Below are 23,658 nucleotides of genomic sequence, written 5' to 3'. Positions count from 1 at the left end.
ATGATGCAACAGCCTCCTTACCAAAAGTGGTTTTGCTCGTTTCTGTATTGTTAGACACTATGGAACCTTTGTGCAGCAAAGCTGGTGGGCTGACCTGGTGTTCAGTATCATACAGCATGTACCACTATTGTATTTCACAGTGGCAGACACCTGATTGCAGTGCGTACAGCCATATATTGACCTATAAGGCTACAGCAAAACTACATTAGCAAGTCTTCTCACCAGTATCTCAAATCATGTCCTCTGTACACAGCAGCTGCTTCTACTCATGGTTACAGGAGATTCTTCCAGCCTCCTTGGAGCAAACTTATCCATAACAGACTCACTAATTAAGTCACATGTTTAATTACACATGTTCTTATAACCTGGACCATTGGGGTGTCTTGAGAAGGGTGTGGTATATGGTCCCGACATCGGGATCCCAACTGACCAGTCAGACGGGGCGAGCACAACAAAGCCCCTTGCAGGCTCGGTGGCATGCTACCTATTCTATTCGCCCTCTATGGGGGTCGTGGACCCCCACGAGGGAGAATAGCCAGTGGCCGTTGGGATCCCGAGTGTCGGGGTTTTGACTGTCGGAAAACTGTCCAGCACCCCTTGAGAACCATGTTTGGTCTCTACTTTATCTAACCAAGAACTATTTAAACTTGGTAAGTTTAGTTTCTACACCAGGCATGTTTAAACTATGGCTGTCCAGCTGTTGTAAAACTACAAATCCCATCATGTCTTGCCATAGTATTGCTATAAATCGCATGCGATGCGACCGACACGATTACCGTGATTTAACATAGGGAACAATGTTAAATGGCCCACAGACCCCAAATAGCCACCCTGGGCCCCCTCAATTGTTAACGCCACCCCACGATCAACGTGAACCCGAAGGGTGGCCAACGCAGCGAGCCGTCAAGGGGCGGCGGTATCCGTCCTCCGACCTTTTCATACCCCCACTATCCACGTCGGCGTGGAGTTGAGAATAGTGTGGCGAGCGCAGCAAGCCCCACGGATACCTGTGAAGCCCGCAAAGGGACCCGTATACCTGTGACGGTATCCGCGTCCGCTCGCTGCACTATCTATTCTCAACTCCACGCCGACATGGGGGTATGAAAAGGTCGGAGGACGCGTACCGCTGCGCTCGCCACGCTTCGGGTTCACATTGATCGTGGGGTGGAGTTAACAATTGGGGGGGCACAGGGTGGCTATTTGGGGTCTGTGGGCCTTTTAACATTGTTCCCAATGTTCAATCAGGTCAATTGACCCATTTAACATTGTTCCCTATGTAAAATCGCGGTAATTGCGTCGCATGCGATGCGACCGACGCAAATTTTTTTACTTACGATGCCCATGATCAAAGTCGTGGGCGCCCTTCTAGGTAAAGAGTACCGAAAAAAATTCAGAGTACTCTAAGGGAATCAGCGGCTGACCTATTTTGAGTGTTCACATTCTGCCTCTACTGTCCACTCACTCAGCGCTTCCCAGACTGCCCGCTCTGCCACTGCACCCACACTGCCCAGGTAATTTAAATATATTTTTCCCATGCGGCCTGCCCATCCTGCACCAAAAGCCCCCGGGCATTTCATGCTGCCTACCCCATTCATATAGATGTGTGCTAGTGGTGGTTCACCGCTGGCACACCTACGGATCGGGCCAACACATCATGGGTGCTAAAAAGCACCCACGATGTGTAGCTGATGGGTCTGATCTGACAGATTGAACCTACAGCAAGGGACTGCACATCAGGTTGGATGGTATGTCAAACATTTGTTGTTTCCTGTACATCTTTGCATGAATATGTTCAGTTGAATATTGCTGCGTACAGCTTACAAAGAAATGAACCTTTTGCAGTCCAAATTTATTTATTTTTTTGCAATTCAATCAATCTGGCTTAAATTGTCTTTTTTTGTTTGTTTTTATTAAAAAATGGTCTACATTGAATGTTGAAAAATGTTAGTATTCTTATTTAAAAGTGGCTCACCATTGGATCTGCTACTAGCACTAGGGCTGTTGAACCTGACCAGGCAGGAAGAGGTGGGTGGGGGGGGGTGTTTGTAGACACTTATCTTAAGGACCCCATACATTAGTCAGACTTGTCCCATGGAGGAGTTGGACCAGATTTACCTTTGAGAGCCCCCACAGCAGGCTCGCTTAAGATTTGGCACTTGATTTGACAAATTTACATGCTATTTATTGCATGTATATCCTGTATAGCTGGTAGAAGTGGACAGCAGGGGCTCTGGCAACTGGGCAGTCAGCAAGGTCCCTGCGGCAGCTGGTGATAACGGTATTTGTCGGGCGGGAAGCAGAATCTGCCAGCAATGCACAGACCCTGCCGCTGGCACACCTGGGATTGCTAAAATAGCACCCGCAATGTGCCAGTGATGAGTTTGATCCGATAAATTTAATGTACAGCCCGTCCGACCTACCAACTCAAAGACGCGCACAGAATAGCGCATCGGGTCGGAGGGGATGTCAAACACCCGATTTGGGCTGATTTCTCTGTACAATCTGTCAGAATTTAGCAAAGTCTGCCAAGTGTATAGTCACCTTTAGAGAAACCTCCTTCCTTACTAGATCATGCTTTACCATTCCTTAGCCAGAGACCATGTTGTGAGCAGCTCCTGTCAGAGCAGACCGAATGCTGCGCCATCATGACGACCGCCGTGATGCAAACATTAGCATAATTAGTGAGGTCACAGCAGCTCACATTTAGAATATCCAATGCCCCTAACAGCAAGCAGTACCCATAGCTTACCATCAGAGCATTTAACTCCCTCCCCGTCTCCAGGAAACTGCAAGTGTGGCTATTGAACCGGTAGGGCTCGCCACAAAATGCAGCGCACTTGCGCAAACCTCGCTGTTTAAGGGGATCCTCACTGAATATTCTCCCTAACATTAAATACGGTGAGGGGGTTTGAAGGAGAGGATGGCTTTTTATGGGCAAATATAAGCCATCCTCACCATAGAAAACCCCCTTGCCACACCATTAAATACCCCCTTTGTCTGACCTGTAGCCAAGCCTACACCTGTAGAATGGACTTAATATGTTCAAACATCACGGGCAGGTGATATCCAGCTTTTGGCAATAAAGGCAAAGGTAAAATGTATCACTACCTTGTCTGCATGGTTCACCCCTTATGTTATGTATTTGGTGTAAAAGCATAATCTACCCAAGAAGTAATCAGGAAACGACAACTAAATCAGAACAGTTTATTTCCATTACATCATTTACATAGAAAATCTGCTTGCTCCCAATCCAGGTCCTGCAATGGAAGAACACAGTATTAATACAGATCTGCAGCAAGCTCTACACAGCCTTCTGGTACCTACTATACTGGGACAGACATACGCTCTACCAGCTCTAAGGGTATGCAGACACTAGGTCAGTGTTCAAAATGACAAACACAGAAAGCCAACATTGTAGATCAGTATCAGACCCCTGCAACTTTTACCTCATCGCCCTGCAGTAAGTGACTGACCCTATACCATTACCCACCTCAGTGATCATAGATACACCTGTTCCATTCATTACCCACTAAACAGACCACACATCAGTCTGCTCTGGGAGTCAGTGTTAGCTCTCCAGAACCTGTGTCTTAGACCTCTGAATGCTTTTACACTCCAGAATGCGGACTGCAAGGCATTCTGGGCACACAAGGCATGGCACTGCTACATAACTGCAGTGAAAGGAATGTACAGAACAAAATTTGCTGTAAAATCCTCAGCTGGAGCAGAGACTTCAGTCACATGTCACAGGTAGGTACAAAGCAAGTTGTTAGCTTCAGTCACATGTCACAGGTAGGTACAAAGCAAGTTGTTAGAAGACCATGCTTGCTATGCCAGATAGACTCACCTGCTTATGCTTCCTCAGTTCCTGGTGGTGCATCACCTCCCTTGGTATTTCTAGTGTAGATAACCTGGGCTCTATGTTTGGATACCAGCTTAATCAGGCCTGGGAAAACAAGGTTTATGGTCAATTTTTACTGCACTGCAAAACACTTGTGTTGTCTTATAAATAAAATTATAATTTTGGGTACTTATTTCCTAGCACGGTGCCCACGATATAGATTGTATGTGTCGGGCTGATATCTCAAGCATTGCATGCATCTTATGTGTTTGTGCGGCATGAGATACATGCGATAATGCAATCTACGAGATTTTTACATTGGAATCAATGTGAAATGGTCCGAGACCCAATTTAACATTTATTCCAATGTAAAAAGCCCCCAAAACTCTAATTTTGGCCATGGTGAAATGGCCACCCCACCATTGACGCCAACCTGAAGCATGGCGAGCACAGCGAGCCCATGAGGGGCGGCGGTACGCGTTCTCCGACCTTTTCATACTCACACTATCCACGTCGGCGTGGAGTTGATTTTCTACAGTGTGGCGAGCGCAGAGCCCCGCGAGGGGACGCGGAATACATGTGAAGTAGTCCGCGCCACGCTTCGGGCTCGCCACACTATATAAAAACAACTCCACGCCGACGTGGATAGTGGAGGCACAAAAAGGTCGGGTTGGCGTTGACATTTCTTGTGGTGTTAACAATGGTTATTGGGGGCTCACGATTTTTATCTTATAGCATCTCATGGATCTTATGGATACATAAGATGAGATCCATACAATTAAAAAAATCGTTTCAATTGTATTGATTGTATGCCTTAAGTAAGGCATTCAATCTATGAGATGGGCGCCGTGCTAGGAAATAAGTACCTAATTTTGTACCAACGACATTGTCACAAACTTCAGCAGCATTTACAGGGAATATTGGCTCTGTACCCCACATTACAATGGGAACACTTAAAGCTCCGTACACACTGGGCGATCTAGTAAGCATTTTGCTCATTTTGGCATTTGAGAGAAGTTATTTGTTATATCTCCCAGTGTGAACAGCTATGAAGCAAGCTCCCATCCCCTGATCATGTACAGAGGAGTAGTCTGCAGCAGGGCCCCCACCGGTATCAGCAAGTGTATGTGCTTACTGATGCTGGCAACCCACCAGGTCTCCATGGGCACCAATATTGGCAGCAGCCGGTGTATGGTGCTTTGTCAATGCCTTCACAACACCAAGATTATATTGTAGTTCCTACTACAGCCTTCTGTTGTCCACAAAAAGTAATGTCTGGCTTATCTATATAACTTCTATTTCAGCCATTCTGCTGCCCTGATTTTAACAAGTGTGCCATTGTATTATTAAAAACCAATGGAAGATGTGCATCACAACATACAACCCCTTTATCTTCTTTCATTCATATATTAAAAACTGGAAGGTCCAAGCAAAGCATTTCACACCATACATCATGAATCATCACTAAGAGTATTAGGCCAAGCATACAGCCAGCAGCACTAGCCTCTGCAGGTCCTTCTGGTATCAACAAATTATTGTTCTGATGTGTACACTGCAATTTCACCTTACGATTTTCACTACTGTCAAAGTCATAACAAATATAGCCAAAATTGCACGCTGTTTCTGCTGCTTGCGATACCGATGCACGGCCTGGGAGGTCAGTATCAAAAGGAAAATAGACTCTCCAGGCAAGGCAATTTTAACTGTCACATACAGAATTTGGCCACCAAATAAATCACAGTGAAAGTCGCAAGTGCATTTAGCCAAAGTCTGCTCCATGCAAGGGGAAATCACATAGACAAAATTGTGCATAGTGAATATCTCATTGTGTGTATGTCCTTAACACTATTGTGTTATTTTCTGGTAATGACAGGTGAGCAGGAATCAAGTTGAAGTCATTATCGGCTGCAGAATTAACATAGCCAGGGTAACCATAGAACTGTATGTGATCAGTCTCCTGAACTTCATTACTGTAAACCAGGCATGTCCAACGTTGGCCCTCCAGATGTTGTGAAACTACACATCCCAGCATGCTTTGCCACAGTTTTGCTATTAGAGAATGCTAAAACTATTGCAAAGCATGCTGGGATGTGTAGTTTCACAACATCTGGAGGGCCAACGTTGGACATGCCTGCTGTAAACACTCAAGAAACATTACAGACTTCATGGGGTGGAGGGAGCTTGGTGGTACGCAAGATTGAATCAGCCCCCATAAACAATGCTGTATTTCCACACAGCACTCCCATCCAATTCAGTCCAAACCACTAAATGCAACACACATAAGTGACAGTATTATGCATTTGGGGCATCACAGATGGTGTAATAGTTTGCATTTCTGCCTCACCACTGAGGTCATGGGCTCGGTTCCCACCATGGCCCCAACTGTACGGAGTTTTGCTATTCTCACCAGGCTTGAGGGTGTTTCCTCCAGGTACTCCTGTTTCCTTCCACAATCCCAAAATATACCGGTAGGTTTATTGGCTCCCAACAAATTCTCTCTAAAATGAATGTGTATGTACAGGTGGTAGGGAACACAGATTGTACAGGTGAACGAGGACCTCGTTAATGAAGGCCATGAAGCAGCATTAACCTCACATCTGGTCCTCGCCATAACCAATATCACACATCCTTAATATGTGACTGGTTTAAATGGATATTTGGGCCAACGATTCGTGTTTCTACATGCAGTCAGGAACAGCATAGTAGCTTCCAGACCAAACTATATGGTCTCTCTTGCAAGTCTATGGTTTGATTGTGGGCAGCTACTAAGGGCTGGGATGTCATCCAGACTGACAGGTGCTTCCCACAATACTGACACCCACAAAGTGTACTAAATGAGGTAGACCGAGAGCAACATCTCCCATTTTTCCACTGCACACTCACCTTTGTTTAGTAACTCCTGGAGGGCAGCTCTGGCCAGTGATCCCCTGATCTTCAGCCTCTCAGACACCACAGCTGGAGTGATGAGCTTGTAGTTGGGGACTTCTTTGCACAGCTTTTCATAGGTGGCCTTGTCAAACAGCACTAGATTGTTCAGCTTGTCCCTCACTTTGCCCTTGGACCACTTCTACTCAACACAGGAGAAGATCAAAATAACTATAGGCACCAATCACACCATTCACATTCCACTACTACATCTAATTATAGCAAACTGGTCCTAGAAGCAGATGCGCACTAGTCCACTCTCCGCTTACCTTCTTCTTGGCCTTGCCCCCAGACTTGTTGACGGGATCTTTGTCCTTCTTGGCGGACTTGCCCGCATCTTTCTTCTTCTTGTCGTCTTTAGGCGGCTGAACAAAGCAATAGGGTGTTAGTGTGCAATGTACCGCTATATTACATGCTGCCATGGCAGCGGGGGGGGGGGGGGGGGGGGGAGAAATAAAGTATGGGTGGCAACATATAGAGAATGTCCAAGTGACATTGGAACAACTCATGACAGGGAGCTTCTATTACTGCAGGCTATGGAGGGGAGATGTACTATTCAGGCAGAGGCAGCATATACACAGACCAGAGGAAGAAGCCTCCAATATTGGGGCAGATGTATTAAGCCTTAACAAGAGATAAATGCAAGGGTGATAAAGAGAGATAAACTATTATGTACTATAGTGATCTGCAGCGCACAGCAATGCTAACCATTGCGTTACCATTACAGCCACCACACGTATGAGGCAGCTGTATTACACTGGGCGCTACACGGAGGCCGGGGCACCGGGCCCAGCGTGCTCGCGGTATATCCTCACCAGCCTCTAACATTCCCGGTCCGGATGCCGCCATTGGACATGCCCCGAACGCTGGGGACGCCGGCAGCGTAGACCTAGTCCACGCTGCGGGGCATCTGCACCCTCTATCGCCCACTCCCTGTGCCCGGAGCCTCACCATGCTGCTGCTCCTTCAAAGATGTCGGACAGAAAGGAAGAGACTCCGTGCCAGCAGGGTATGAAACCCCGTTGGGGGCGGGATCTTCCGCCTGACAGGACTACAGCTCTCTAGCAAGGAACTACATATCCCGGCATCCCCATGGAGCGGCCTGCGTCACGTGGCGAGAGTGCGTCCCATCGCTCTATGGAGAGCTGCCATTGGGTGGGGTGGAAAAATGTCACTCCCAGCATGCCCCACCTTCCCCGGCTGGGCTGAGGCTCCGGTAAGATGGCGATCTTCAGTGTGTATGTTGTGAATAAGGCTGGTGGGCTCATATACCAGCTGGACAACCAGAACCCGCGCTCTGAGACAGAGAAGACGTTCAGCTACCCCCTGGACTTGGTCCTCAAGGTGCACGACGAGCGGGTGCTGGTGTCCTTTGGTCAGCGGGACGGCATCCGTGGTAAGAAAGGGGAGCAGCCGGGGTGACATGGGCTGTGCTGCTCCAGTAATGCTCGGCTTCCTCTCCTCTTATCCCTCAGGGTTACTCTTCTGTCTTTTATTCTATCCTGGTTACAGTTATTACACTGTGTATATTATTTGTTCTGGATACTCCTGTTACAGTCACATTGGTGACAGCTAGGTATGCTGCTTGTTATGGTAACATTGGTTACATGTCGGTGTGTGTCAATCACATGGGTTACGGGTAGGTTTGTGGCGGTCACACGGGTTACGGGTAGGTTTGTGGCGGTCACACGGGTTATGGGTAGGTTTGTGGCGGTCACACGGATTACGGGTAGGTTAGTGGCGGTCACACGGGTTACGAGTAGGTTAGTGGCGGTCACACGGGTTACGGGTAGGTTTGTGGAGGTCACATGGGTTATGGGATAGGTTTGTGGCGGTCACATGGGTTACGGGTAGGTTTGTGGCGGTCACACGGGTTACGAGTAGGTTTGTGGCGGTCACACGGATTACGGGTAGGTTTGTGGCAGTCACGGGTAGGCTTGTGATGGTCGCAATAGTTAAGAGTTATGCTTGTTACAATCACATTGATCATGGATTTGTAACCTTTTGTCTTTATACAGTTGGACATGCCGTGCTTTCCATTAACGGGATTGATGTGAGTGGCAGAAACACAGCAGATGGAAAAGAGATTTTGGAATTCTGTGGGAACCCATCCAACTATCCCCTTTCCATCCGTTTTGGTCGTCCCCGTCTTTCTTCCAATGAGAAGCTGATGCTGGCATCTATGTTTCACTCGTGAGTCCTTGCATTGTGCTCATAAACCATGTTATAGCAGCGATTCTGAAGGCTTTTTTATTTTCTTGTGTGTGTGTGTGTCCAAAAATAATAATTTATAATGACAAAGCTGTCGCCGGAATGTAGTGATACAAGTGTTTGACTCCATAGGGGTGCATGAAAAATGTAATTGATTTCGGGCCATCGAAGGGTGCGCTTTAGGGTTAATGCAGGTGCCGTTTTCAGCATGAATACGGCACCCGAACGGCAACTCTCACCCTTCGGGGTTAATAGGATCGACCCCCTGTGTCTGAAAAACACTACACTACTCCTGGTAGCGCAGACAAGCATTGATTACCTGCAGATGGTGCGTGTGTCGCACAGGATGGACCAACTCCACAACACCATCACATGCCATTGGTTCATCACATAGATATTTATACCTAGTCCTGTGAGCATTGCTGGCTGAATGGCTGTACTACTGTAAGAGCCTATGGGAAGGTAGGATAGCACATTCCACAGTGGTTCCTCTGCTGAGTCGATGGCCAGCAGCACTGGCCTGTGTTAGGGGCATCAGTTTAGCAGATGAGGACTGCACATCTAACTGGCTTGTAGTACGTAAGTGCAAACACTGGGAGGCGCTAATGATTTCACAGGTGGGAAACATAAAGAGATGATAGAATACATGTACTATAGATAGGGGAATACAGTGTACTGTTATAGTGTGTAATAAGCTATACGTTGCACCAGTGCACTCTGTATGACCATAATGTGCCCATGATGGAATAGCCTTTTGCTGGGTGTGCAAAACAAAGTAATAAGAAATTGTCCACATTTGTGGCACTTCTTCATTGTGCTCTAGATTCACTGAGCAAGACCATACATGAGAATAAATAGTGACTTATTATGGCTATGGGGACCATGATAGTAGCAATCTAATGTAAGTGTGTGGGCAGCTTTTGATGTGTAAAGGTCTTTTTTATTTGGGGGTGGGGGGGGGGGGGGGCTTGTGCTTTTCCTTAGCATCAGAAACTCTGGTTTGATTGTCATTGTGTGATGCTGTTGCCCACAATGGATTCAAGAACACCGCCCAATCTAAAATTACCTTAGTAGGGTTCCTCACCACAAATCAGTGGTGTCAAACTCACAGGCCAACAGCTGTTGTGGAACTACACATCCCATCATGCCCTGCAACAGATTTTATATAATGGATTGCTAAAACTGTGGCAGGGCATGCTGGGATGTGTAGTTCTGTAACAGCTTGAGGGACTTGAGATTGACACCACTGCCCCAAATGGTAGAATAAAAAAAAGAGGGATGACTTGCACAGACCTAACAGTAATGAGTTTCATATATGACCAACATACAAATATCCACAATATAGGTGTTGGCGGTGCTCCCAAGAGCTATAATAATACTGGGTAAAGAAGAAGAAGGGAATGATAACTCTTTGTTGGGGCACTGCTTTTCTATTAAAATATGAGGTACTTGTTTCCTAGCATGGCGCGCATCGCATAAGCCATACGATGGTATGCGATGCAATGGCAGCCGATGTTATACAATTTTAAATCGTATGCCATAGTAGTACGTTTATTTATAAGGCGCCACAAAGTGTCCGCAGCGCCGTACATAGCAAAAAAAAAAAAAAACAAATTACAAGGTAACGTACAGGGTGTGTAGAAAGATACAGTATAAATAGGGGTATAGCTGGTAGAACTAAAATCAGCATCAGTTCAGAAGTAGGTGTCAAAATAGTCAAGGAGACCGAAGATGAAGTAGAGGAAGGGAAGAACAGGACAGGAGCACAGGTGAGGTAATGAGGTAGGTAGGGTGAGTACGTGAGGAAGGAGGGCCCTGCTCATAAGAGTTAACATACTAAAAATAGGTGGGTGGACGAACGAAATACAATAGGATAAGTAGGAACGGAGGGGAACGGAGGCCATATACAATGGTATACGATTTAAAATTGTATAAGCACCCTAATGTGTGTTTTCAATGTTAAATGGGCCCCCTATAAGATTATTAATTGTATAAGCACCGTAATGGGTTCTTACAATGTTAAAAAGCACCCCCACGCCACCCCCACTATCAACGCCAACCCGAAGCGTGGCGAGCGCAGCGGTACACGTCCTCCGACCTTTACATACATCCACATCTGCGTGGAATTGATTTTAGAAAGTGTGGCGAGCGGACGCGGAATACATGTAAAGTCATTCGCGGGGCTCGCCGCTCTCGCCGGGCTCGGTGGCTCGCTGCGCTTGCTACACTATATAAAATCTGCTCCACGTCGGCGTGGATAGTGGGGGAATGAAAAGGTCGGAGGACGCGTACCGATGCCGCTTCATTTAACATTGTTTACACCCATTAGGGTGCTTAAACAATTAAAAATCGGATAGGGGGGCCATTTAAAATTGAAAGAAGCCATTAGGGTGCTTATACAATTTAAAATCGCATTGCATGCGGGCATGCGATGCGATACAATGCATAAGATGCCATACGACTGAATATCGTGGGCGCCGTGCTAGGAAACAAGTACCAAATATGATTTTATTGATATACATTAAAATATGGTGCTCTAATCTAACAACAACAGCACTAGATTCTTATATATGAGTAAAAGAATATTTTTTGGTACTCTTTACCTAGCACGGCGCCCACGATTTTGATCGTGGGCATCGCAGGTAAAAAAATCGCGGGCATCGCGCCCATTGAATGCACTAAAAATCGGGTGCGACGCGATGCCCGCGATTTCCCATAGGGAACAATGTTACATTTCTCAATTGACCCGATTTTACTGTTCAATGCCTCAATTGACACGATTTTTCCATAGGAAAAAATGGCCCACAGAGGCCAAATAGGCACCCTGAAGTGTGAAATGGCCCCCACAATTGTTAACGCCACCCCACGATCAACGTCAACCCGAAGCGTGGCGAGCGGCGGCGGTACGCGTCCTACGACCTTTTCATACCCCCACTATCCACGTCGGCGTGGAGTTGAGAATAGAATAGTGTGGCGAGCGCAGCGAGGCGAGGGGACGCGGATACCTTCACAGGTAAACGCGTCCCTTCGCGGGCTTCACAGGTATCCTCGTCCCCTCGCGTGGCTCGCTGCGCTCGCCACACTATTCTATTCTCAACTCCACGCCGACGTGGATAGTGGGGGTATGAAAAGGTCGTAGGACGGTTACCGCCGCCCCTCGCGGGCTCGCTGCGCTCGCCACGCTTCGGGTTCACGTTGATCGTGGGGTGGCGTTAACAATTGTGGGGGCCATTTCACACTTCAGGGTGGCTATTTGGCCTCTGTGGGCCATTTAACATTGATTCCTATGGAAAAATCGTGTCAATTGAGGCATTGAACAGAAAAATCGGGTCAATTGAGAAATTTAACATTGGTCCCTATGGGAAATCGCGGGCATCGCGTCGCACCCGATTTTTTTAGTGCATTCAATGCCCGCGATGGGCGCCGTGCTAGGTAAAGAGTACCTATTTTTTATATAGAATGAGTGAAAAAGAAGAGCTAAAAGACAAGAAGAGAAAAGATAAATTGAAAAAATCAGAAAATAAAAAAAAAATAAAAAATAACACATCAGCCAGTGCTTTTTTTTCTGATTTCTTTTTTTTTTATTTCTCTTTTTCTTTTTCTTCTTGTCTTTTAGCTCTTATTTTTCACTTATTCTGTATAAACAATATTCTTTTACTCATATATAAGAATCTAGTGTTGTTGTTAGGTTAGTGCACAATATTTTAATGTATATCAATAAAATCATATTTTAATAGAAAAGCAGTGCCCCGACAAAGAGAGTTATCTTTCCCTTCTTCATCTTTACCCAAATGGTAGAACCAAGGTTGCCCCAGATGGTAGATGGGGGAAGTAAACATTGGTTTATAAATGGAAGATGTAAGTTGAGGTGACTTTAGGGGCCTACACACACAGCGATTTGCCAAGTGTTTTGGTTGATGCTAGAACGCTCAGCACACAGTGATGTGCCAGCGCTATCGCTATGCCCCAACACACGCAGCGATGTAGGGGCATTTTCTACGCGATCTAGTGAGATTGTTTAGAAAATACCTTGAAATCACCCTGTGTGTAGGTCCCATTAGTCTAATATTTAGGCAAGAGACATTTTTGTCTTTTTCTTATGATGAGATCAGGAATAGGGAACCTTCAGCCCTCCAGCTGCTGTAGAACTACACATCCCAGCAATAAAACAGCAGGGCATGCTGTGATGTGCAGTTCAAGAACAGCTGGAGGGCCAAAGGTTCCCCATCCCTGGATTAGAGGATACAAATCTAGCATCTGGATGATAGAAGAGAATAACAATAAACCATTGGCTGGTCCCATCTCTGATGGAACATACAGAAACCTGGAATCTGAAATGTCATTCTGTGTCTTCAGGTTATTTGCTATTGGATCTCAGCTGTCCCCTGAACCAGGAAGTTCTGGCATTGAGATGCTGGAAACAGACACATTCAAGCTGCACTGTTTCCAGACTCTGACAGGTCAGTAGCCAAATAACACATCAGTTGGTGCTTTGCAACTTACCCAGAACATCACTATATCATGACAACCTTTGCTAGACTTTTACGCTACACAAGTAATGTGCCCTATACTGCAATATAAAATTATTAAACATTATGGGGGGTTTTCAATGTTGGCCACTATTTCCAACATGGGGAAATAGTGCCCGCAACCTATACAATGCTGCTGTTTGCATTGAAGGTGGATTTTGACTAAACAGATGGCCATGGATTGACTATTTCATTGCTGTTTCTCGGCAATCCACGGTCGTTTCGCTGACACGCCCAGTGTCCGCCACTCGACAGGTGCAATATTGAAATCCGCATGTCGAGTTGCAAGTGAGCAGACCGAAAACGGCCCAGGATTCCGACTGTCAGATGTTCCTACAGTTGGAATCCCACATTGAAAACCCCCCTATATTTGGAGCTTTATCTCTTATATATTTGGCTACATCTGTCACTCAAAGTGTGTCTGGAGCTATAACGCTGGGTGGAGCCTCTGACTCACATGACAGAGAACCAGCCCAGTGAGCCCACAGACAGTGACACCCTCTGCCTCTCCATGTTACACAGCAAAGACACTGCTACTCACCAGACACACCAGGTGAGCGCCCCACACCTCCATACCTCCCAACATGACCCTCAGGTGATGGTAATCCATAAATTAAGAAGAAAGTCCAGAAACAGAGCAATGTGTCCCTCCTGGAGAGGGTCATGTTGGGTATGCACCCCCCCCCCCCATTCACGGCATCCCCACGATTAAATGGCACATGCAAAACACTGACATGGCTATGGTCGACAATGAAAAAGGTTGACAAGATTTATTTTTCACTTTTTCAATGTTTTCATATTCATTCTCATGTGTCGACATGGACACCAATGAAGTGCCACACTTATGTCAACATTTACATGTGTTGACCTTTCTGTGTTGATTTTTTCTTGTGGCGATTCGCAGCACCCCCCTCGACCCCCCTCCCGCGATTTGCAGCACACCCCCCACAATTCGCAGCACCCCCGGTTACTCCCGCGATTCGCGGCCCCACCCCGTGACACCCCCCCCCCTCCTGCAATTCGCGGCACCCCGCGACCCCCCCTCCCACAATTCGCGCCAACCCCCCGGGCCCCCCCTCCCATGGTGCCCCCCACGACCCCCCCTACCGCGATTCCCCACCCCTGACCCCCTTCCTGTCATTGCGGCAACCCCCGCGATTCACTGCAACCCCCCGCGCCCCCCCCCCATCCCACGATTCGCGGCACCCCCGCGACCCCCCCCTCCCGCAATTCACGGCATCCACCCACGACCCCTTCTCCCGTGATTCGCGGACACCCCTCACCTCATCCCTCCACACCCCCGCGCGTGATTCACGGAAACCCCAGGATTAAATGGCACATGCAAAACACTGGCACGGCTATGGTCGACAATGAAAAAGGTTGACATGAGTTTTTGAAGATTTCTTTTTTTGAATCTCTTATATATTTGGCTACATCTGTCACTCAAAGTGTGTCTGACCCTCTAACGCTGGGTGGAGCCTCTGACTCACATGACAGAGAACCAGCCCAGTGAGCCCACAGTCATAGGAGGGACACATTGCTCTGCTCCTGCACTTTCCTTTTAATGTATGATTGTCATCACCTTTCCTATCAATTAACCTGTTCAACACAGATGGAGGTAATCATACATTAGGAAGAAAGTCCAGCGGCAGAGCATTGTGTCCCTCCTGGCATGGGTCATGTTGGGAGGTATGCACAGTGCCAGACACCCTCTGCCTCCCCATGTTACCCAGCAAAGACACAGCTATTCACCAGACACACCAGGTGAGTGCCCCCCGCCGCCCCCCTCCCGCGATTCGCAGGGCCCCTCCCACGATTCGCGCGCTCCCCCTGCACCCCCCGCGACCCTCCCCTGATTCGCGGCACCCCCCCTGACCCCCCCCTCCCGTGATTTGCGGCAAACCCCGCGCCCACCCCTCCCGAAATTCGCAGCACCCACCCCCGCGACCCCCCATCCCCCAAATTATGGCACACACACCCCCCCGCCACCCCCCCCTCCCGTGGACACCCCCCCCCAGCCGCCGCGATTCACAGCAACCCCAGGATCAAATGGCACATGCAAAACACGGCTATGGTCGACGATGAAAAAGGTTGACATGAGTTTTTGAAGATTTATTTTTCATTTTAAGAATGTTTTCATATTCATTTTCATGTGTCGACATGGTCACCAATGAAGTGCCACACACTGTGTTGATTTTTTCTTGTGGCTATTTGCGGCACACCCCGCTGACTCCTGCGATTCGCGGCCCCACCCCGTGACACCCCCCCCCTCCTGCGATTCGCGGCACCCTGCGACCCTCCCGCGATTCGCGCCAACCCTCCGGGCCCCCCCTCCCGTGGTTCGCGGTACCCCCCTACTGCGATTTCTATCCTCCCCCTCCCCCCCTCCTGTCATTGCGGCAACCCCCCGCCCCCGTGACCCACCCTCCCACGATTCACTGCAATCCCCCGCGCCACCCACGATTAGCGGCACCCACACACCTCCGCGACCCCCCCACCTCCCGCAATTCACGGCATCCACCCACGACCCCTCCTCCCGTGATTCGCTGACACCCCTCACCTCCTCCCTCCCCCCCCCCCGCACGTGATTCACAGCAACCCCAGGATTAAATGGCACATGCAAAACACTGACACGGCTATGGTCGACAATGAAAAAGGTTGACATGAGTTTTTGAAGATTTATTTTTCTTTTTTTGAATGTTTTCATATTCATTCTCATGTGTCGACATGGACACCAATGAGGTGTCACACTTATGTCAACATTTACATGTGGTGACCTTTCTTTCTGTGTTGATTTTTTCTTATGGCAATTTTTTTCCAGTGACAACTATGTGCACGTCAACCTAGACATCATCAACCAATTCTTTGTATAATATATAAAACCTGTTCTGTTTTACTGTAGGTGTTTTAAGTCAGATCTTTTACTGCTACTATTACTGTTTATGTAAATGCATTCTAAATGACCGCAACATCCTACCATCCTTCTACAAGAATATATAACCAACTAGGTTGATTCATCGCGCCCCGTGCCCCCCCTCCCGCAAATCGCGGACCCCCGCGCACCCCCTCCCGCGATTCACGCCCCCCTCCCACGATTCACGTCACCCCGCGCACCCCCCCCTCCCGCAATTCGCAATCCCCCCTCGCGCGATTCACGCCCCCTCCCACGCTTTGCGGACCCCGCCCTCTCTTGCGATTTGCGGACACCTACGCCCCTCTTTAGTCCCCCGTATACTCACACACCCCTATCACTACCCAGCTTCCTGCTCTTCTGAACCGTAACTTCCATCACTGTGGAGTCGCTGACGCTGTTTTGCCCACATGCCCCTATCATGTCTCATAGCCCAGCCTCCTGCTCTCATGCACCCTAACTCCCACCCAGTAGGAGGAGACAATGACTCAGGGCCACCATCCTGTACTGCCACGCTGGACCCTCACCCACTGGCAGAAGCTGCACAGTATCTCCCACCCTCCTCTTTAGTCCCCCTTATTCCCACACACCCCTATCACTACCCAGCCTCCTGTTTTCCTGTGTCGTGACCTCCACCAGTGGGGAGCCGCTGACTCAAAAATACTATACTATTGCACACACACACACCTAAACAACATGCACACACAGCCCCCCCCCCACAAATGTCACTGTACCATCCACACCATCAATGTACATCTTTCTCTGTAACCGCTTTTTAATTAAACAAAACAATACACACCCCCTTCCAAATCATATGCTCTCTATTTAACACATTTCACCTATAACTCAAGTTGCAATACAGGCATCTTTCATACAATTCTAACCATATTTCTCACAATACAAACGTTCACAAATTAAGGGGGTGCGATGAATCACCTAGTATCTATATAAAAGCTTAATAAAGAGATCATCATTTTACCAGGAGACTAAAGCATGATGATCTGTATTCCTTTTTCAAAGTCCATATGAGCAGGGGCAAATTTAGGGGTCAGGCCGCCCAGGCACAACATTTTTGTGTCTCCCCCCCCCCCCCCCCCCTATTTTAATGTAATCATATATGTATATACATTGTTATTTATAAATTTCATAAAAATGTAACTGTAGCCCACCTTAATATTTTTTTAAGCACTCTGGACTGCTCACTGCACGGAGGACCCGGAGGGAGGCACTTATTAGTACAGTGATTAGGACAGTGGGGCCCATTTATCAAACCATATTTGCGGCTAAATCCCCGAAAACACACGTTTTCGGGGTTTAGCCGCAAATATTATGTATCTCCTAAATGTATCAAAGGTGGACCGCAGCAGGGATCTCCGATCCTTTCTACGCTCCCCCCTGCACCGCCACAGGCCGCATCCCCCACAGGTTTCTATGGGGGATGCGAAGCTGCCGGATGTATCAACATCGGGCAGCCCGACATCGCACCCCTGGGCTATTGCCATTCTGGGATGGCGATAGCCCATTGTAGCCTATGGCTACACATCGCACTGCCCGAGCAGGGCAGTTCGGTAAGAGGGGTCGGCGGGTACAAACGCCTAACCGCGCAAGTGCTGACTCCCCGGCTTCCGGGTTAGGGCTTCGCAGGGACGGGCTCCTTTCGGAGCCCTGTCCCTGTGCCCTTAAAATTCATACATTCGCCCGATATGATCGCATTTTACAATGCGATACTGGGCGGTAATATTCCGCCCAGATCGCATTGTTAATGCGATCATGGTAAATGGGCCCCCGTGTCTCCGTCAGTCTCTCTCCGGCTCACACACTGTGACTGACTGAGTGCAGGGAGGATCTGCGCGCCACTCAGCTCAGCTGCTGGGTACACAGCAGCCAATAGACTGTGTGTGTGTGTAGAGAAGCCAATGGGCGGGAGCTAGTAGCAGTGAGCCTGAGCCATTTCTGGACGCGCAGGGGGACCGTCGGACCCAGCCACTAAGCGGTGATGTAATGTGCATGGCAGAGTGGGTGGGCAGTGGCGGGTGACGAGAGGCGCTGCCGCCGACATATGATAATTCATGTCTGCGGCGCTCCTCACTCACCGCTGCCCACCCGCTGTGCCATGCTAATATTTAACAGAATGTCAGCCTGCCTGCCGCCCTTAATTGCTGCCGCCCTGAGGCCGGTGCCTCATGGGCCTAGGCACAAATCCGGCCCTGCATATGAGCCAGTCAGAATAAGACTGGAATGCAAATCCTTTCTGGTTCTTGCCATCCATTACACTACAGCAACCTTTTATCCTGAATGTACCGTACAAATGATCACCAGCAGCCAATACAAATATTTGCACAGGTAACTGCTGTCTGTCCTCTTGGAGCAGTAAACAGCTGATGATTCTTTCATTGCAGGTATAAAGTTCATGGTACTGTCAGACCCACGCCAGGCCGGCATAGATTCCTTACTGCGCAAGATCTATGAACTGTATTCTGACTATGCTCTGAAGAACCCATTTTACTCACTGGAAATGCCAATTAGGTGAGTAGAAAATGGGACAACAAACTAATATAGGGGAAGATGTATTAAGAGTTGGAGAGAGATCAACTGTTGATATCATTGTAGGTGTAGAAATAATATCCCCCAGGACTGATGCACATAAAAATAAGCCAGAGTGTTTATAGCCAGAGTGTTTATCCAGAGCGTTTATCCAGAGCCAATGGCATCAGAAAAGGGATTTGGGCCGTTCACAAAAAGGCAACTCCAAATTAATAGGAGCCAAGTGCTGCAGTGTGATCTTAACCTACAGCATTCCGGTCACAGAAAAGGAGCCAGAAGTGCTTCAGAATCTCTCTGTATAGAACGCACACCTCCAGAGTGAGGTTATTGTTGGCGTCCCCTGCAAAGCCATACCCACTTTAACTGCATTGTGGCTCCTCACAAGGCCACGCCCCATTTGCCTTTTGTGCCTCCCATTTACCTGCGCCAAGGTTCGTAGGTCACAGTTAATTCATTGGAGCTTTATTATTTTTTTATTTACATTTTTTATTTTTTTATTATTTTTTTTTAATTCTCTTTTATGGTTTTCCTCTTAGGTGTGAGCTCTTTGACCAAAACTTAAAGTCTACTCTGGAGATAGCAGAGAAAGCTGGAACATTCGGACCCAGCTCCTAGCCTTCTACGAACTCTATAATAAAGGCCACTATGGGAATATCCATGGAAGCTGCTGTCCTTACACACTTCACCTGTCCCTCTCCCTTTAAGATAAATATATTGCATTTCCTTCATTGTATATATTGTAAAATTTGAAACTTATATCCCACATTTGATATTAAGCAAATGTGGATGGCGAGAGCAGTTTTCCAACCTGTAATATATGGGTAATAAAGACCCTTCCTGTTGCTGAACCGTAAACATGATTGTAATTTCTGTGCCGGACCAAGTTGTGCTCACTCCATTCTCCAGTGATCTACCAACATAAAGATGTCCCTCCAATTCTCTAGGGTCAAAATAGACAAATCCTTATTCAAAAGTTCACCACGGCATCTTGGTATTTAAAGCAATTTATGATATGTATACAGATCAATACTGTCCATAGTATGGGGACTATGTACTAAGCCATGAAGAGAGAAGAAAACCTGTATGGAGAAAAAGCACCGGCAAACCAGTCCCTAACTGTCATTTTTCAAATACTGTAATATGGCATGTAAATAGATGGTTGTTACTTTATCTCTGTCCACTTTATCTCTCGCCAAAGCTTAGTACATAGATCTCTATATTAGTAATGCAGTAGTCAGGGTATTCATGAAAACCACCAAACGATTACATGGGTGTGTGTTCTCTGCAGCCTACTGGGAATCCTTGCTCTCCCTGAGCTGCATTTCTGTGGTCACCTGGTTCCTGGACATTAGTCTCTCTGTAAATGTGGAAGAACATTCTGTATTGCTAGTTAACTGTACTTAAATATATTTTAATTTGTTTGGCTCTCTGTTATCCTGTTAAATAAAAAAAGGGCAAAAATGTTGTACTGTACGTATTTGTTTATTTATTCTCCTCTATATGCTAAATCCTGCATCCATTGCCTTAAATCATCCATTTCTAAAGCATTCTTCAAAGGAAGAGAAGTATTAGGATATGGGTATGCATTGACAGGGGAGGGGGAATTAGTTCCCAGAAAGGGTAGTAGATACATGGCATAGCCTCCCATCAGAGGTGGAAGAGGAAGCAATTTAAACATGCTTGGCATAGGACTAAAAGATCGAATGAACAAATATGGTTGATGTTGGCAAAAACGGAAAAGGGCAGACTACAATCACCAAGAAGGCTCTTTGCTTGGGGGAAAATACAGTCAGCACTTGGCCTGGTCTCACAGACAGGTACAGGAGGACAGCGCAGGACTGATAGACGCTGCCTCACAGACCAGTCGGATTAAGTGATTCTGATATCACCGGTATAAGAAAAGGATTTCATCTTTCATTCTCCTGATACCTAATCCCAAATCTGGAATGGAGTTATTTATAAGACACTATAATTAATCATGAACAAGACACTCTCCAACCAGACAAATGTGAATCGTTCAGGAATGGGAAATACTGGGAAATTTACTAAGAATTTGTATATCACATGGGATGTTGCTATGGGTAACCAATTACATACACCCTATTATCTTCTAGAATGTGCTAAATAAATAGGGGTTAGGTACTCTTTACCTAGAAGGGCGCCAGCGATTGGAATCGCGGGCGTCGGGGGTAAAAAATCGCGGTCATCGCGGGTACATAAAAATCGGCTGCCCGCGATGACCGCGATTTTCCCATAGGGAACAATGTTAAAAAGGATGATTGACCGCGATTTTAATGTAAAGTGCCTCAATGCCCGCGATTTTACCATAGGAATCAATGTTAAATGGGCTACAGAGCCCAAATAGGCACAATTAACCCTTAAATGTCCCCCCAAATTTTTAACGCCACCCCACGATCCACGCCAACCCGAAGCGTGGCGAGCGGCGGCGGTACGCGTCCTCCGACCTTTTCATGCCCTACTATCCACGTCGGCGTGGAGTTGAGAATAGAATAGTGTGGCGAGCGCAGCGAGCCACCGAGCCCGAAGCGTGGCGAGCGAACGCGGATACCTTCACAGGTAAACGCGTCCCTTCGCGGACTTCACAGGTGTCCGCGCGGCCACGGACACCTGTGAAGCCCGCGAGGGGACGCGTATAACTGTGAAGGTATCCGCGGGGCTCGCTGCGCTTGCCACGCTTCGGGCTCGGTGGCTCGCTGCGCTCGCCACACTATTCTATTCTCAACTCCACACCGACGTGGATAGTAGGGCATGAAAAGGTCGGAGGACGCGTACCGCCGCCCCTCGCGGGCTCGCTGCGCTCGCGACGCTTCGGGTTGGCGTGGATCGTGGGGTGGCGTTACAAATTTGGGGGGACATTTAAGGGTTAATTGTGCCTATTTGGGCTCTGTAGCCCATTTAACATTGATTCCTATGGCCAAATCGCGGCCATTGAAGCATTGAATGTAAAATCGCGGTCAGCACAAAATTTAACATTGAACCCTATGGGAAATCGCAGTGATCGCGGGCATCGCGTCGCGGCCGTTAATGTACTGCCCGCGATGCCCGCGATCACCACGATGGGCGCCCTTCTAGGTAAAGAGTACCAGGGGTTATGCTGGGTACACACCAAAACGATTTGGATTGGATGCAAATTGTATGCAAATCAGATTGTACGATTTGCATACGATCCGATCCCCTCTGTATTCAGATGAATGGATCTTTTACAGATCCTACCTGCAGCAGGTAGGATCGGATTCGGATCCAATTCAGATCCAACCAAACGTTTTTGACCAAATCTGCATCCAATCTGCATCCAAGCAGTCTGAATTGGATCCAGATTGATGGGATTGTGCCAAAATCGTTTTGGTGTGTACCCAGCATTAGATTCTGATTGGTTGCCCATAGCAACATCCAATGTGAAACAGAATTCCCATTTTAGTTAATTTCCCTCACAGTTTTCATGGAACAGAACAAAACTTCCAGCTGTCTACACACTGCCTGTAGTCAAAGTAATTTCCTATGATGAAGCTGTTTATAGATCTGCATTTGTATATTGTACTGACAGATCGTCCAGGAGAAGAGAACGGATCATCACAATGATCACTTCAATATAGATTCTTCACTGCTAAAACCATAATGTTGGAACACCAAAACCCAGTCCATCAAACGAGACCATCGGAGATACCATTAGCTGATAGGGCGACGATGGCATGAGACGTGCCGCAGAAGTGGGAAGGGGCACTTTCATTGGCAATCACGCCAAACAGCGCTATTGGCCCGTAAGAGGAAAAGCCAAAAACAGCTCCTAGGATCAGGATCCAGACCTATTATAATAAAATATAAAATGTGCCCGATTACACAATAAGACAATTCAGTCATTAGAATGCACCTATCATACTTGGAAAATCGCAATAGAAATCAGTATTACATATTAAACAAATATCTGGTTAAATTATCACATGTAAAAGACATAAAAGCAGATAAAAGGTGACAATCTGACTCTGACACCAGGGGTGAGGAATAAGACAAACTTATTGCTTATTGGTAGATGAATACGCAGAGCGTGAATCTGAGCTGCACACGGAGCAGTTCCATCTGCTCAGCAATAAATGCAATTATCTGCCTGCATTCAGTGTACGGCTGCATCTCTGCGACCCCATAGTCCCACCCTTCATCGGGATTAGGGTACATGAGCACCAGCCCCATCTCTTGTGCAAGAGATTAATGCAGATGTAAAAAAAAAAAAGATATGTAGTGATATATCATATTTGTACTGATATGTATATGTAATTTTTTTTTAATATTTTTAATGTAGAGAAATGTATGCACACTGCTTTATGTTAATTGCATTGGTGACAGTGGAATTTAGGTGGAAATTATGACACCAAGGGGTCGATCCGGTTAGCTCTGTAGCGGTGAGAGCCTTTTTTAGTTTTTAAATGGCACCCAGACTCGCACCCTTCGGCACTAATAGTTCAGACCCCCATATAGTTCAGACATTGGTGACAGTTGCAGAGAGAGGCGGAGTGATACAGAGGAGAGTGATTTGTCCTGTCAGAAAAAAAGAGGGGAGAGTGAGCAGAGGGACAGAAGTCCTGAGGTGCATGTGGTCAGGGATGGAGCCAGTCCTGCAGTCACAGAGTCTGGGGGATCCATCAATTACAGCAGTGCTGCCATGTGTGCTATATAATTCCATG

The 23,658-nt window shown here is 47.3% G+C and overlaps 2 protein-coding genes across 3 annotated transcripts; one reads left to right on the top strand and one right to left on the bottom strand.

Annotated features, from left to right (window-relative positions):
* Window positions 1-3,190: 3,190 nt before the first annotated feature.
* RPS25 (ribosomal protein S25) lies at window positions 3,191-7,873 on the bottom strand. Of its 2 annotated transcripts, none has more exons than XR_014464017.1 (5): window positions 7,718-7,873; window positions 7,036-7,131; window positions 6,725-6,908; window positions 3,797-3,946; window positions 3,191-3,754 (listed from the first exon to the last, which is right to left on the bottom strand). XR_014464017.1 is itself a non-coding variant. In XM_083163037.1 (5 exons), the coding sequence occupies exons 1-4, from the start codon at window positions 7,718-7,720 to the stop codon at window positions 3,852-3,854; spliced, it is 378 nt and encodes a 125-aa protein (XP_083019163.1). In that variant the 5' UTR covers window positions 7,721-7,872; the 3' UTR covers window positions 3,191-3,257; window positions 3,848-3,851. The 2 variants fall into 2 exon arrangements, 1 of the variants encoding a protein (XP_083019163.1); XM_083163037.1 differs by having other exon boundaries at window positions 3,191-3,257; window positions 3,848-3,946; window positions 7,718-7,872.
* A 68-nt stretch (window positions 7,874-7,941) lies between these two features.
* Window positions 7,942-20,434, top strand: TRAPPC4 (trafficking protein particle complex subunit 4). The gene is made up of 5 exons (XM_083163036.1): window positions 7,942-8,162; window positions 8,785-8,959; window positions 13,334-13,437; window positions 18,817-18,943; window positions 19,498-20,434. Exons 1-5 carry the CDS (start codon window positions 7,988-7,990, stop codon window positions 19,574-19,576), a joined length of 660 nt encoding a protein of 219 aa, XP_083019162.1. The 5' UTR covers window positions 7,942-7,987; the 3' UTR covers window positions 19,577-20,434.
* Window positions 20,435-23,658: the final 3,224 nt, after the last annotated feature.

Source organism: Crinia signifera, chromosome 19, assembly GCF_055691185.1.
Source record: "Crinia signifera chromosome 19, ASM5569118v1, whole genome shotgun sequence".
Lineage (NCBI taxonomy): Eukaryota > Metazoa > Chordata > Amphibia > Anura > Myobatrachidae > Crinia > Crinia signifera.
This window is presented reverse-complemented; position numbering and strand designations above follow the sequence as displayed.

What these genes read in the sequence shown, in the direction of transcription:
- RPS25 (XM_083163037.1), bottom strand. An exon ending in GGGGCAAGGCCAAGAAGAAG is followed by an intron (nt 6,909 to 7,035) that starts GTAAGCGGAGAG and finishes TGTGTTGAGTAG; the next exon opens with AAGTGGTCCAAGGGCAAAGT. An exon ending in CCAGGAGTTACTAAACAAAG is followed by an intron (nt 3,947 to 6,724) that starts GTGAGTGTGCAG and finishes TTGTTTTCCCAG; the next exon opens with GCCTGATTAAGCTGGTATCC.
- TRAPPC4 (XM_083163036.1), top strand. Translation starts at nt 7,988, where the DNA reads ATGGCGATCTTCAGTGTGTATGTTGTGAATAAGGCTGGTGGGCTCATA. An exon ending in TCAGCGGGACGGCATCCGTG is followed by an intron (nt 8,163 to 8,784) that starts GTAAGAAAGGGG and finishes GTCTTTATACAG; the next exon opens with TTGGACATGCCGTGCTTTCC. An exon ending in CTGGCATCTATGTTTCACTC is followed by an intron (nt 8,960 to 13,333) that starts GTGAGTCCTTGC and finishes CTGTGTCTTCAG; the next exon opens with GTTATTTGCTATTGGATCTC.